Source organism: Borostomias antarcticus, assembly GCF_949987555.1.
Source record: "Borostomias antarcticus genome assembly, chromosome: 15".
In the NCBI taxonomy this organism is placed as follows: Eukaryota; Metazoa; Chordata; class Actinopteri; order Stomiiformes; family Stomiidae; genus Borostomias; species Borostomias antarcticus.
Genome location: NC_140248.1, coordinates 19,933,638 through 19,947,862, shown reverse-complemented (window position 1 = coordinate 19,947,862; position 14,225 = coordinate 19,933,638). Strand labels below are relative to the sequence as shown.

The window sequence follows — 14,225 nt, the reverse complement described above, 5'->3', positions numbered from 1 at the left end:
CCTCCATGCTCGCTGGGGGAGTCAGGTTGTGTTATACAGCCGAATGGCTACAGGGATGAAGGCGCGTCTGAAGCGTTCCTTTGAGCGCCTGGGCAGAACGAGACGGCCGCTGAAAGAGCTTTCCAGGCTGTGCACCTCCTCACGTAGGGGATGGGATGAGGCTCCCTAGGATGATGCTGATTTTGGACTAGGCTCCCTCCCTCCGAGAGAGGGACCCGGTCACATGCTTGCGCGGTCCCGGCGCTGGGGTGTCGGGTAGCGCGAGAGGAGGGATGTCTTCGATCCCAGACGATTATCAGAATCATTGGAGCCATCCGAGTCATTACACACACTTAGCTCTGGATCCCAGCCCCGAGCCTTAACGCTACCGGCTAATTATAGATCGGCAAATTACGGCGAATTAAGCGCGTTTCGGGCCCGTTTAGGGGGAGAGGGCATCTGGTGGGAAAGCTGTTTACTAGGATTCAGTCCTAGAAAGCTTTGAGCTGTGTACTGGTCTCTCTTTAATCAGGGAGGGAGAGAGGGGGGTGAAAAGGAGGGAGAGAGAAGTGGGATGGAGAGAGCAGCAGAGGGATAATGTGCATTTTCTCATATCTCCCCTCTAACGAGACTGAGACGCTTCACACATCCTGATTAGCTCTAATCCCAGGCTTAGTCAAAGAGCCAGGCTGATCGCTAAGTGTGTGTGTGTGTGTGTGTGTGTGTGTGTGTGTCTGTCTCTGTGTTTTGTCCTGTCATGTCTCTGTGTGTGTGTGTGTGTCCAACTGTGAAAGTGAGATCACTCCGAAAGACCCACTGAGAAAGGTATTGATCTCACTCTCCTTCTATCGATCGGGAGCCTTTATAGAGTTGACACAGAGCTAGCCGAACATCTAGCACCTTTGACCCGGCGCCATTATGACCTTTCTCAGTTGTCCTTTGAGAAGCTGATTTTCTCCCTCGCCTTTAAGCCCACTTCCATTTCAGACGCCCCGCTGTCGCCTGTGCTTTGTGGCACAGTTTAGTCCTCATTGAAATGGAATGGGGCCAGGTGGAGAGGCAGCGTGGGGATCCGCTGATGAGGAGGTTAAGAGGACATCAGCTCTGATGAGTCCTTGGGACGAGATTTGGCTGCGGCTTCCTGTAGTTCAGGAAATTACAGAAGCTGGAGTGGGAGAACAATCAGACATTCAGCCTTCCCTATATCCTGATTGATCACACACACACACACACACACACACACACACACACACACACACACACCTGGGGACTTAGTTACCTTCAGACTCATGGTATAAGAACGGTATCAGGAAGTTAAAATGGTTCGAACAGAATGATGTCTTGTCGGGCATGGCTGTCCCGTGGACTGTGTGTGTGTGTGTGTGTGTGCGCGTGCGTGCATGTATGCTCTGATCGCAGGGCGTTCCCACCAGGAGGCCAACCCAGGGGGGTGCGTGCGCGGAAATCGTGCTTTTGATTCAACCTTTCAGCCAGGGTGGAGTTTGCTCACTGGGTTCGCATCTATGTACTGCACCACCGTCAGTGTCCATATTTCACAGAGCCACTTTTCTAGAGTGAAACCATCTGTGTGCCTGACCCCCCCCACCCATCTCTCCCTGACTGCCCCCGGTCGCTGGGGGGGGGGGGGGAGGTGTAGGAGGACACCGGCTGGACACTCCAGTGTAAACAGCCACTCCAGGGCCGGACATCGGGGATCTCGGCCCCATCTCGACCGCATACACGCTGGCGGGGCGAGGAGCGGAGCCGGGTTTATTTACAGAACCAATTATCCAAGACTGCCGGAGCTCTCTCTCTCTCAGAGCACACAGCCGGGGCTGGACGCTGACCTCGGGACAGGAAGAGTGTGTTGGTAGAGAGAAAGAGAACAAATCCCCCATACAAACCCACAGGCCCGTTAGGAGAGAGGCTAATGCCATATCCAGATCGACAAAGCTCGCCGAGAGCCGGGGTTAGGGCTGGAATGCCGAAGGCTCCCTGTTCGGATAGGGGTCAGTTGACAGTTTTCTTTAGAGAGGAACTGAGAGATTCGCGTCAGGACCAGGACTGGGGCCCCTACAGCACTGTGACACCAGGGGGAGGCCGGGGGGGAGATGGGGAGACAGCTGGGGGGGAGAGGGGGAGACAGGGGAGGGGGGCTGGGGGGGGAGGGGGAGGCTGCAGGGTGGTTGGAGGGAGGGGAGTTCCACGCCCCCAGGCCAGGAACACAAACATTCCTGGCGCTCCTCTTGAGCAAGAACACCAGTGCACCAATGCTCCTTAAAATGCGTGTGTGTTTGTTTGTGTGTGAGTGCGAGGTGTGATGACCTTTGAACTCCAGGTACTGGAGCTTAGCTTCCCCACCCTGGGCCTCGCAGCCCCACTCGGCCTCACAGCTCACTTAGCACCCCAGGAAACCAGCGCGTAAACAAGGAAAGACATCAGGAAATGTAGCTTTCAGCACAGCTCTAACACACACACACCATTACATATATGCACACACAAGAGGGCTTTCAAACAACTTGTCTATGAAGAAAAGGGTCCATTTAAAGGAACTACAGTAGTTCGTTCTTGACTAATAGCCATGAGGATGTGGAAAGGAGAAGCAGGATTACGTGAAACTATTAATTATTTATCGATAAATAGAGAATAAAATTGGTTTATTGCAGCAGGTCTGTTTATTCACAACCATGGTGATGAAATCCCTGCCCGAGCCCTGAAGGAGTTTTATTGGCTCTCCTGAAACTCAGCTGGTGGCCTTTATTGGCTCCCAACACACCTGGACTGAATTGTCCATTTTGTCAAGGTTTACTCTTCCTGGGGGTTTACCCTGGAGCCGATTTCGAGCACAGTGTGTGTGTGTGTGTGTGTGTGTGTGTGTGTGTGTGTGTGTGTGTGTGTGTGTGTGTGTGTGTGTTTGATTGTGGGTGTTATGACAAGGAACACTAGGTAAGAGAAAGGTAAGGAGGTGATCTTTCCATACTGTCACCACTGGCTCGGCACTCAGAGCAAAAAAACAGTGCCAACGCAGTGCGAATGTGAATCACGAAACCGTGTTTCAGACATACACAAGAAAAAAAGAGAGGGAGACAAATTGCTTTAAAAAACCATTAAAGTGTGGTTGAGTGACTGAGCTGTGCCAACATAGCTGCCGGCGGGGGAGAGAGAGAGAGGGGGGGAGAGAGAGAGGAGAGAGAGACAGGAGAAAGAGAGAGAGGGGAGAGAGAGAGAGAGGGGGGGAGAGAGAGAGGGAGAGAGGTAGAGAGAGAGAAGGAGAGAGGAGAGAGAGAGAGGGAGAGAGAGACAGAGGGAGAGAGAGGGAGAGAGAGAGAGAGAGAGAGAGAGGGGACAGAATGGGAGACAGAGAAAGCGAGCACAGGCAACTGACTGAACGCTACATTTAGCTTGAGCTGCGTGCGTTTCCTTTTCAAACAAACAGAACCATTTCCACAGACTCCGGCCAGCGTGAATGAACCCAGCTAGCAGCCCTGGAGAAGACAGGCGAGCTGGGAAAGGTCTGGAGGGGGGAGGGGTCTAACGGCGCACACACTCCTCCCTCCTCAACTCTCCCTCCCTCAGCCTCCCTCTCTCTCTCTGTCTCCCTCACTTTCTATCACATGCTGGTGGTATCCAGCAGATAAAAGCTCGGGGGAGATGAATTCCACTCTCCACAGCGGGCTGGGCTGATTCTTCCTCATTAGTTCCTTCTTTTCCGAAGAAGAACAGAAGGAAGCTGACAGGTCCGTCAGGAGAGGGAGATCACAGGGAGCGTCTTTAGCGCACGAGATGTCCCGCCAGCCTCACCATCCGTGACGGAGGGATCCTCATTAGCACAGGAGCACGGCTCATCACTGTCAACATCAAAAGCACTTCTCCGGAGCTCATTAGCATACGGGATGACATAGCGGGTCAGCTTCTCCAATCAGGCCGCATTAGTCGGCGTCCTCCGTGCCATATGGCGCCCAGTGTCACGGCGCCAGAGCAGTCCCCCTAAAGGCCGCGGTGTCAGATGAGCAGCGTGAGCAGGTACATCGTGACCCCCCGACCTGTACTCAGCTATCCCAGCAGGCCCGGGGCGCAGCCAAACCCCTCCCCCAAGAAAAACGTTCCATACCTACTGGACGGTGGACTGACAACAGACGCCCAAAGGGCTCTCCACTAATCTGTCTTCCTCCTCTCCCACACGGCCTCTTCCTGTTCTCACAGGTCTTGGGGGGAGGAGACGTCTGGCACTATCACTCAGAAGAACAAGTGAACCGTTTGTAACAATAGTCCTTCTGAGAAAAAATCTAGAAACGTGAGGTAAGAAAGAACGCTTTAGGTTTCCAAACAGTACCTCCTGGAGCTGAAACGGTTCTGTGTGGATTGTGTGAACAGGGACCCATCGAGCACGGAGGATGATTACAACCTCAGGGCCTTTTTGAATCTTTTGCCAGTTCCTCCGTACTGAAATGCTGGCAGATTCACAAGCCTGTCAACGCAAGCCTTGCAGTCCTGAAGAAGACCAGAAAGGACAACATTGGCTGGTCTACTCTTCCTCTTCGGAAACCTTCCTGTGGCAGACTGTTCATGGAACGCTCATTAACACATCTGTAGGAGGGAGGGAGGGAGGGAGGGAGGGAGGGAGGGAGGGAGGGAGGGAGCAGAACAGCTTAGCAGCTTGTGGTTGTCACTCCAGGGAGGCATAATCAGGATTTGTGGGGGACAAATCCCTTTCCTACAGCAATCTACATCTTTTAATGGGGATCATTTTCGACTATTATGGATTATTCAATTACAATTGCAGGATTTAGCTTTTCTGGGCGGAGATTGTCTTGGGGGCTGGTTTCAAACGGCCATGCAAAGCCGTTCTGTGCCGCCTAGCCCCTAAGTAGCACACCTGTACTTCCCCATTGGGAGCGGTGTTGCCTGTTATTGCGCCGTAGAAAGGCAGATACTAAGGCAAGGTGGCATTTTTCAAATACCTCCCCGGGTAGGGTGGGCAAATCTAAGCAGGGGAACACCTGAAGACTCCCTGTTTATAGTAAACACGGGCTACTTTGAAGGCAAGGCATGCAGGCAGGCCTCCAAGCCATGGCGAGACAATTACCTGCAAGTCCCTGTAATCTACGGAGTGATAAGGATACACACACACACACACACACCACCCAGCCTAGCTCAAAGGGTCATTTGTATGTACATCTCCCCCTGTCATCATCTGTTTCCTCAACACATTAGTGCCATGAAACAGATCAGCTGATTACGAGCCACTAGCACACTCACACACCAGTGTCCTAAACACACCAGCGTGCCCATGCTCAAAGCAATGAGCCTGAAGATCAGTGCAGAGTGTGTGTCTGTGTGCGTGTGTGTGTGTGTGTGTGTGTGTGCGTGTGTGTGTGTGTGCGTAATGTCTTCATAAATCCCTGTTATCTGTATTGAATCCGCTAGTTAACCCCAGACTGAGGCCAGTCCCATCAGTGTGTACTTAAGCCTCACCTCATCTTTCCCATAGCTGCAGTGTTATAACATTAGGCCTTTCCCAGAGGCCTGGCCTCTTAATCATCAACCAGCAGGGCTGTTGACCTCGGCTCAGAACCCAGAGCAGGTCTGTGGACTCACTGGTCACCACATCTGTTCACAGCACAGTGAAAGACTTCTCCGGCTCTGCAACACTACACCTTGAAAGGAGCATGGCATGGGCTTATCTCAGTCTCTCGTAAAATCACACTCAAACACACACACACAAACACACACTCTCTCTCTCTCTCTCACACACACACACACACACACACACACAACTGTAGGCCTACATGTTTTATTTATTCTCCTGCCCCTGCAACACTCCACCTTGAGGGGGGCTTGGCGTGGTCTTATCTCAAATGACGACTTGCTCTCTAGCAATCAAATGCCAAACACGACTCTCTCTCTCACACGTAAGCACGCGCACGCACAATTGTACATATTTCATTTCTTCAAGGGGCGAAACTGGCACCAGGGCAGGGAACTAGGTAAGGTGGAGGGCAGTAAAACGATTTGCTCCGTGCCTTTATCTCTGGAGGTGTGCGTTTCCCTGATTTATAATGTCTTTCTTACACAAGCCAAGTCCTGTCAGCAGGCAAGCTGCAGGGGTCAAGGACCATTCATGCCACTGGCTGCTTGGCACGCACGCACATGCACACGCGCACACACACACACAGAACGGATGGATAGGATAGATGAGCCTGGTAATAAAGTTTATACGTTAATAGATACTTATCCCATTAATAACTTACCCCACCCATCAAAGCTTTCATCTCTCTCTATCACACAAGTGCGCGCCCACGCATCATCGCGTTACAGCCTGCTTTACTAACCCTGTATGACTTGAGAACTTCTTCTCCATAGAAAAACGAATAAAGAAATGCAGTCTTTACCTGAACAAATTTGAAGGAATCCGACTAGAAGGTAAATTCCCATAAAACGCGCAGACATCATTCCAGCGCAGAGGAGTTTAGAAACGAATTGTATAATCCACGGAGTTATTGTGGTCTACTGGATCTTAATAAGACTTTTCAAAGATGTTCTTGGTCCTGCAATAGGCTGTTCAGCCTGCCACTGCACGTCTCCTCGGCACAGCCGCTCGCTGTACTAGGCTATGGAGAGCGCAAGTCCTCGGAGAACTCCGCGAGGGCTATTGATAAGTCTTTCACAAAAATATACTATTTTTCTGATCGCTCATGTCGAAAATGTCGGTCACATTATTTTGGTTTTCCCACGAGATCCTCCGCTTGACATTACAGCAATTGCCAAATGCTCTCCAATCCGACGCGTGCTTTCCAAATCCGAACGCGCTGCTTTCATCAGTGATCAGTAGTCTATTTCCACTTTGACATAGTTTTCTTTTACATTGGTGAAACTAATTGGTCCAGATTGTCAAACAACAACAACTTCGGTCACTTTTCTAATTCCGGTGTTTAGTTTTTCATACCCGTTGCGCTAACCGGCTCCGTTCAGTTCGGGCAGGGTTGAAGAGCGTCTGAAAGTAAGAGAGCTGGATAATGGTATGCGCTTCTCTGCCCCCTCCAACAGTGGGGTTTTCCATACAGGAGCAATGGTATTCCAGCACGGGACACACTCTCCAAACGCCTATATTAGCCTACAATTATAAGTGTTTCTAAATGTAACATGTTATTTCTGAGCTAGGCTACTTAACTCATTTTTACATTTTTGTTATTTTTCACAATTAAACACAGGCCTTTCCATGCATGCTATTCTACCAGAGGGAACGGAACACAGGTGTATCAACAGTATGCCCCTTCTGTGCACTGCAGCTAATGGGCGGTTGGTGACCCACAATATATTGTGGTTAAGAGTCAAAGGAAACGAGATGCGCTGTCCATTATCAATGTATTCATTCATTATTTGCTCCTATAAACTTCAGGTGCACGGCGTGCACCACCCGCTGGGGCCCGATATACTATTTTAAATAATCCAATTAAAATGCCCTTTTCCACGGATTAGCCAGGAGCAGTGTTGCACTTCTTTCAACACATAATTAAATATAAAATACGATTTATAAATCAACCCTGGAGACCTCAACATGTCAAACGGCAATCCAGACAACATTAAACTACTGATTGTTATCAGTACATTGTCAGAGGCCCATAGTGTATTTATCTAGGTCTACAGCTTGGTTTAAGCCATACCAGCAAAAATAGTAGGCTATTTTTTCAGCAAACACATGAGGAACAGGCAATTTCAAATTAATTAATCCAAATGTCAAATTTATCAAATCACTTTGATGTTGGCTTCTCTGTCATTGTTGAGTTGCTATAATTTCTACCTTTGTTGCTGGCAACTGCTAGTGTTCTGACCAGCTCAAGGGTTCCCTCTGCTGGCGGACAGAGGGAATTGAGATGGATCACAATGTTCTCCTGTATGCCGATTCTGAAGAATCTTCACAAATGTGGACAAAGGGAAATATGTTTATTTCTTTACAAATTGAGTGTGATTATGTAATGTACAGTGCATCTCCAACATTCCACTTCTCTCCATCTCTCTCTCTCTCTCTCTCTCTCTCTACAGGCTACACACTCTCTCTCACTAAATAAGAGTAGATATTACATATTATGCTGTAATACTCCCCCCCCCCCACCACCCTCTTATTCCCACTCAGCCCTGTGTGGTGGGGGCGAGCCTCTGCTTCCCGCCCCTGCCCCCAGCTCCTGTCCTAAATCCCTTAATTGCCCCTGAGTGTGCCACTGGCGTCTCAGCTGAATGCTAACAGATGCCTATGGGGAGTAGTCTTGGAGGGATCCCAGCAGAGAGACCAGCAGAGAGAACAGCAGAGATCGGTAGTGGGCCTGGCCTGGTAAACAACCAGCAGGCTAATATATGGGCACTCACAGGCCCACCATCAGCACATTCCTGCTTCTACAAAACAGCTTGCTTTTTCCACTCCCTGAGCCTTTCTCCAACACATCCAAACGGCTCGGCCCCTCCTCTCCCTGCCTCTCCTTTCCTGCTGTCTTTCATTTTGTTTCTCACGTATTTCAAGGTGGAGTTTCATATTTTACCCCTCCCATTCTCCCACTCTCCTCCACCTCCTCCCTCCTTCCCCCAGTGACTGTGTCTCTCATTCCCAGTCTGCTTATACCCCCCCTATCCATCCCATAATAGCTGTGGCTGTTGTGTGCCTGACAGGAAGCATGCACAGCAGCACTATAGTGGAGTAACAGAGCCCAGCCAGCTCTATAGACTCAAGATTTCTCTCATCTGTATGAGAGGCAGCTGCCCGCTGCGTGTAGCTGTGAATATTTAATATTACGAGTCATTATCTGTGCCACTTACAGTATGAAGGCATGCATTTGAATAAGATGGACTTGTTCTTTGATGCCTTTTCACTGGGCTGGACTGTATGACAATAATTCATGGCATATTAGTAAGGATTAGTAAGAATATTAGTTTAGGATAGGAATTCATTCATATCACTGAACATATCGCCGCTGTCGGGTGAAAAACACTTAACATTTTGTAGATTTTTTTGTTCTTCCTCAATTGAAAGCTGGGACTGCCCTTCACAGCCTCTGAACACCGCCCAGCCTTGGGAACAGTTAAATGTATTCTAAACAACTCATCATAGGTGATGTTTTGTTCAAAAACACAGAAATTGGAGTGTTCTTTTCAACGGAGATACATGTGAGTGTCTTTCACCCGCCAGTGACAATGTGCTTTTGTGTTATTAGGAGATTAGGTGAAGTTGAAAAGCTTGTGTATCATTTAGTACAGTAAATATTACAAAGGTTTTATGCAGACATAAAATGTTTTATGCAGGCATATCCATGGACAACGCTCCTTTATAATTTAATAAATAAATAAAAAACAAATAAAAAACCAGTGTAATAGTAGAAAATAAGTGCACAGTAAACATGTTGTCCCTCAGCCATTATGCACATTCCCTTGTGGTAGCAAACCCCCACCTCTCACTGACTCTGGGACCTCCACTCCACGCTCCACTGCCCCTACTCCACCCTACCACTCTCTCTCTCTCTCTCTCTCTCTCTCACACACACACACACACACACACACACTTTGAAATATTGCTGATAACATTATTTTAAATATTGTTTCTGCATTTTAACACATTTTGAATGCATTGTGTTTTTATATCTTGCCGTTTATTTGTCAGTTCCCTTTGTGCAAATACTTGGTTAATAGAATAAATTCAGATTCAAATGTGTATTATGTTTGATCCGGTTAGTGACAGCATCCCTATTCTACATTCCTAGTCTCAGGTGAGGACTCACTGGCTGGATTTCCAGGGCTCAATTTCTCCATCTAGTGGGGCAAACAAGTCCAGGCACCCGATCAACAATTCAATATAATAATAATAATAATAATAATAATAGTAATAATAATAATAACTAGCGCTACTAAACACCTCAAGCTCTGCTCTCTGCAGATGTAGAAAGTACATGGTTTCCCGAGTAAACTGGATTATAATTTTACTGAGACACCAAGCAGTTTTTTATGTAAATTACAAAATGTACTTGGCAATGGAAAAATGAATTGAGAAAGTGCCTCTTTAGTGGTGGATTCTGGTACTACTCACTGACTAACTGACCCACAAACTATGCCCACTTTATAGCCCCGCCCTTCGGTTACCATAGTTACAATATACTGTATAAGGGACTGTGGGAGGTGACGCACTGCGAGTTGAGCCTCATGTCACCTGTACCTGGGGATCTAGTGTGCTACCTAACAAAGCACACTATATCCCAGCTAGTGTGCTACCTAACAAAGCACACCCAGGGCAGCCGGGAGCAGACAGTACCAGTACCAACCAAGTGCAGCTTCACCAGGGACGGAGAGGGTTAGCTCTCTCGAACACAGGAGAACATGCAAACTCCACACAGAAAGGCCAGATTTTGGGGTTCAGTGTCTTGCTCAAGGACAATTCGGAAGTTGGGATCGAACCGGGGACCTTGTGATTCCCAGGCGGCCTCTCTACCTCCTGAGCTACATGCCGCCCCCAGCAACCTAGCAGCCTAGCACCTACGTGCCATCCCTTGCGTCTAGCAGCTTATTGTCCTTCTGACTGGAACCCCATGCGGAAGACAGACCCTCTGGCTCTCTCTGGAACTCCAGATCTCAGTCCAGATCCCAGCACAGCTGCCTAAACACACACACATACACAGCGTAGTTAATTTGATATATGACCTAGAGGTGTACCGGGGGAGCTGACCTCACATGTGTGTGTGTGTGTGTGTGTGTGTGTGTGTGTGTGTGTGTGTGCGTGTGTGTGTGCGTATGTGTGTGTGTGTGTGTGTGTGTGTGTGTGTGTGTGTGCGTATGTGTGTGTGCGTATGTGTGTGTGCGTATGTGTGGCCTCAAGCACAACAGCAGGTGCCGTACACATTTGGAGGAGTGCAGAGTTCACGATTTCTACGCTACATTTCACAGGTCTGTCCGAACATCTCTCCAGGGCACTGAGTTACCGGAGCAAATGACGGCAGGAAAGTTGCACAGAGAGACACCGTCCTGGCTGGTCCACGTGACTGTAAACACAGGGAACGATGAGACCGAGGCGCTCAGGGGCACGAGATGACGCCAGGCATGGGAAACAACTGTTTTCCTTTTGCACAGCTCCAGCTCGAAGTTGGTTCAAAGCCAGGGCAAATAGAGGCAACACATAAACTAAAACCGGCAAATATGTTAACAATGGGGCAAATAACATGGGATCTCCATAGACACCATCAGCAACAAACACTGCGGAGTTAGTAGCACACTCATTAGTGATTCATTCATTTCTGAACATCTGGCAGCTTCCATGTGTTGCCGTTCTGAAAAGTCTCTGTTTCCATTTATTTTGAGCCATAAAGCCATCGCCAAACCCCTTTCCTTCGACCTGGGGTCACCTGTAATTACTGTGTCGGGCCTCAATGGAAAGATGAGGTTTGTTACTGTACAGTAACACGTTGTTGGTTGTACAGACAGGAGGTATTCCGTTGAAGCGGCGTGGTGTTAAGCAGCAGTCGACACACGCTCCGGCGTGTGCAAACTCCATTACTGTGTATTTGACGGAGCACTGCGGTTTCTCTCACTCTAAGATGTTTTCCTTGTCACCCTCCTATCTGCCTTCTCTTCCGGCTATTATCTGTAACAGCCCATCCAACATCTCTCCCATTCCCCATGTCTTTCTCTCTCTCTCTCTCTCTCTCTCTCTCTCTCTCTCTCTCTCTCTCGCTTTCATTCTCATTCCCCTCTCTCTCTCTCTCTCTCTCTCCTGCTTTCAGTCTCATTCCCCTCTCTCTCTCTCTCTCCTGCTATCTCTCTCTCGCTCTCTTCCACCCACCCTCTTCCACCCCCCCTCTCATCCTCCATCGCTCTCTCTCTCTACCTCTCTCTCTCTTGCTCCTCCATCTCTCTCTCTACCTCTCTCCCTCCTCCACCTCTCTCTACCTCTCTCTCTCTATCCTCCATCTCTTTCTCTCTACCTCTCTCTCCCTCCTCCATCGCTCTACCTCTATCTACCTCTCTCTCTCTCTCCCTCCCTCTCTCTCCCTCCCCCACCACTCTCTCAGCTCAGTTCTCGTCATCTAACTGTACACAGAGAGAATGTGAAATACACAGATAGACAGACAGGCATCCTTCATCTGCTCTATCCCCCCCGAAGAACCCCCCCCCCACCCTCCACAGGCACATCGACATCAAGGACTGCAGATGCACTAACCCTGCCTCCCCTCTCCTCTCCTCTCCCCCCTCCCTTCCCCTCTCCTCTCCTCTCCCCCCTCCCTTCCCCTCTCCCTCCTCCCTTCCCCTCCCCTCCCCTCTCCGCGCCTCTTGTCTTCTGCAGAGCGAGCGGCGCTGCGACGCTCCTATCAATCGCTGTGCTTGCAGGACTGACAGTCTCTCTCTCTCTCTCTCTCTCTCTCTCTCTCTCTCTCTCTCTCTCCCTCCCTCCCTCCCTCCCTCCCCCCTCGTCTCCCAGAAGCCGAGACAGGAACGAGGGTTTTGTTAGTGGCCTTACTTTGAGAGGCTATAGAGGACAAAAGGACAGACAAAGGGACCTTTCTTCCTTCAGCCTTCATGCATAACCGCCACAAGCAAACAAGAAAACAATCATTTGAAGCCATTAAGATCATTAGATCATACAACGAGCTACTGTAAACAGATGAGGGAGTAAAATAATAGCTCTTTTTATTAGACATGTTGATGTTTTGATCATCAGGTCTTTTGACAGTGTTGGCGAGACAACGTCACATGTTTGCTAGCAAATCCCTGGCTACACTAGAACCAAATTAGGTTACACTAGAACCTAGGTTCTCTGGTCCCAAGGCTCTAACTACAACGATTTAATCAATAGAATGTTCTACCAGGAACCAATACAGGTTCTGAAAGGGTTTCTCAGATGGTTCCCTACAGGGATAACTAAATAACCTTTTCAGAACCTTATTTTCCAGAGAGTGCAGAATGGTGTATCAGGCAGTGAAACGTGGCCTGTTCTGATTCAGACATCGGGTCCAGTCCGCGCCACGTCTAAGCGCTGTTGGTCACACTCCCGGGCCTCTGGAGAGGGGTTCAGGATGAGGGAACGAGAGTACGTTTTAATCAATTTGCTCTGGGACGGTACCTCCTGTGGTGGTGAACTCTTACAATAATATACCCCGGGAGAGGGAGAGGAGATTGAATTATGTTGGCTTTGGAGCGAGCACAGGAGGTCCACGGCACCATGACAGTACTCTACACTCCCTAACCAGGGAGGGAAATATAATCTCTTACCTGGGAGTTTGGTCCCCAGTTGCAGCTTTGGGTTTCTGTCATTCTTGGAGAGGAGTTTTAGGCTAGTGCTAATTAGTTTCATTTCCTATCTGCCAGTGGAATGGAATCTTCCACAGGTTGATGACAGACTAGCATAGTAATCTGGATCCTTGTTACATTTTGTATGGTTCTGTTAACTCTCTAAAAACCTCCGCGAGTTTAGACCATGAATGCGTTCATTGAGAAACTAGACTTGGGTCCAACTTCTCCATGCAGTTTACATCCATTAGTACTGGCTGCAGTACTGCTGCGTATTTCATAACATTGGTGAGTGCTTATATTGTGTGTGTGTGTGTGTGTGTGTGTGTGTGTGTGTGTGTGTGTGTGTGTGTGTGTGTGTGTGTGTATGTGTGTGTGTGTGTGTGCGTGTGTGTGTGTGTGTGTGTGTGTGTGTATATGTGTGTGTGTGTGTGTGTGTGTGCGCGCGTCTGTGTGCACTAGTGTTATTTACACGCCATCCAGTATTAGTACAGCACCTGTGTATCCCAAGGAGTTGTCGTCCTCATGTTCAGCTGTGGGGGTGGGCGTGGTTCCCTCGCTGGCCCCTTCCTGTGTGTCCGTGTCTGGAGAGAACAAGAAGCAAGTGATGAGATCACAGATTTTTTTTTCCCCTCTCTCACTGTTCAACTCTATAACCCTCTTAATCTAACAAACACTGTGACATTTAATTAGTCTTCAGCAAGAGTGCTGTGTAATTCTAGCAAGTACCTGGCTTACTCTGTGTTGACCCCCCGGTTTGTCTAAAAGTACTAGCCAAGTTCCTCCACACTGTTTCTTCCATTCTGTTTATTTTGGGTTGTTTGAATCTACCTGTCACTAAGATTAAAGAGCAACTGACAGATTGTTCTGGAATGTGCCATAGTAGCCAGAGAGTGGTGAGGAAGTGGACTGACCAAGCTCAGCCAATTGGTAGAGGCTGAGCCATGCTATAACGGTCAGAGCGCCCACTTACAATATCCCTTTCAGGG

At 48.9% G+C, this 14,225-nt stretch overlaps 1 protein-coding gene across 1 annotated transcript in view; it reads right to left on the bottom strand.

Moving 5' to 3' along the window:
• Positions 1-6,429, bottom strand: part of LOC311318316 (roundabout homolog 1-like) — a gene marked incomplete at its 5' end in the record, with an annotated part of 112,929 nt that extends 106,500 nt beyond the window's left edge. Inside the window, 1 exon segment of the mRNA XM_084449608.1 lies at positions 6,372-6,429. Within this exon segment, the coding sequence (XP_084305734.1) occupies positions 6,372-6,429 (58 nt within the window).
• Between the last annotated feature and the right edge of the window lie 7,796 nt (positions 6,430-14,225).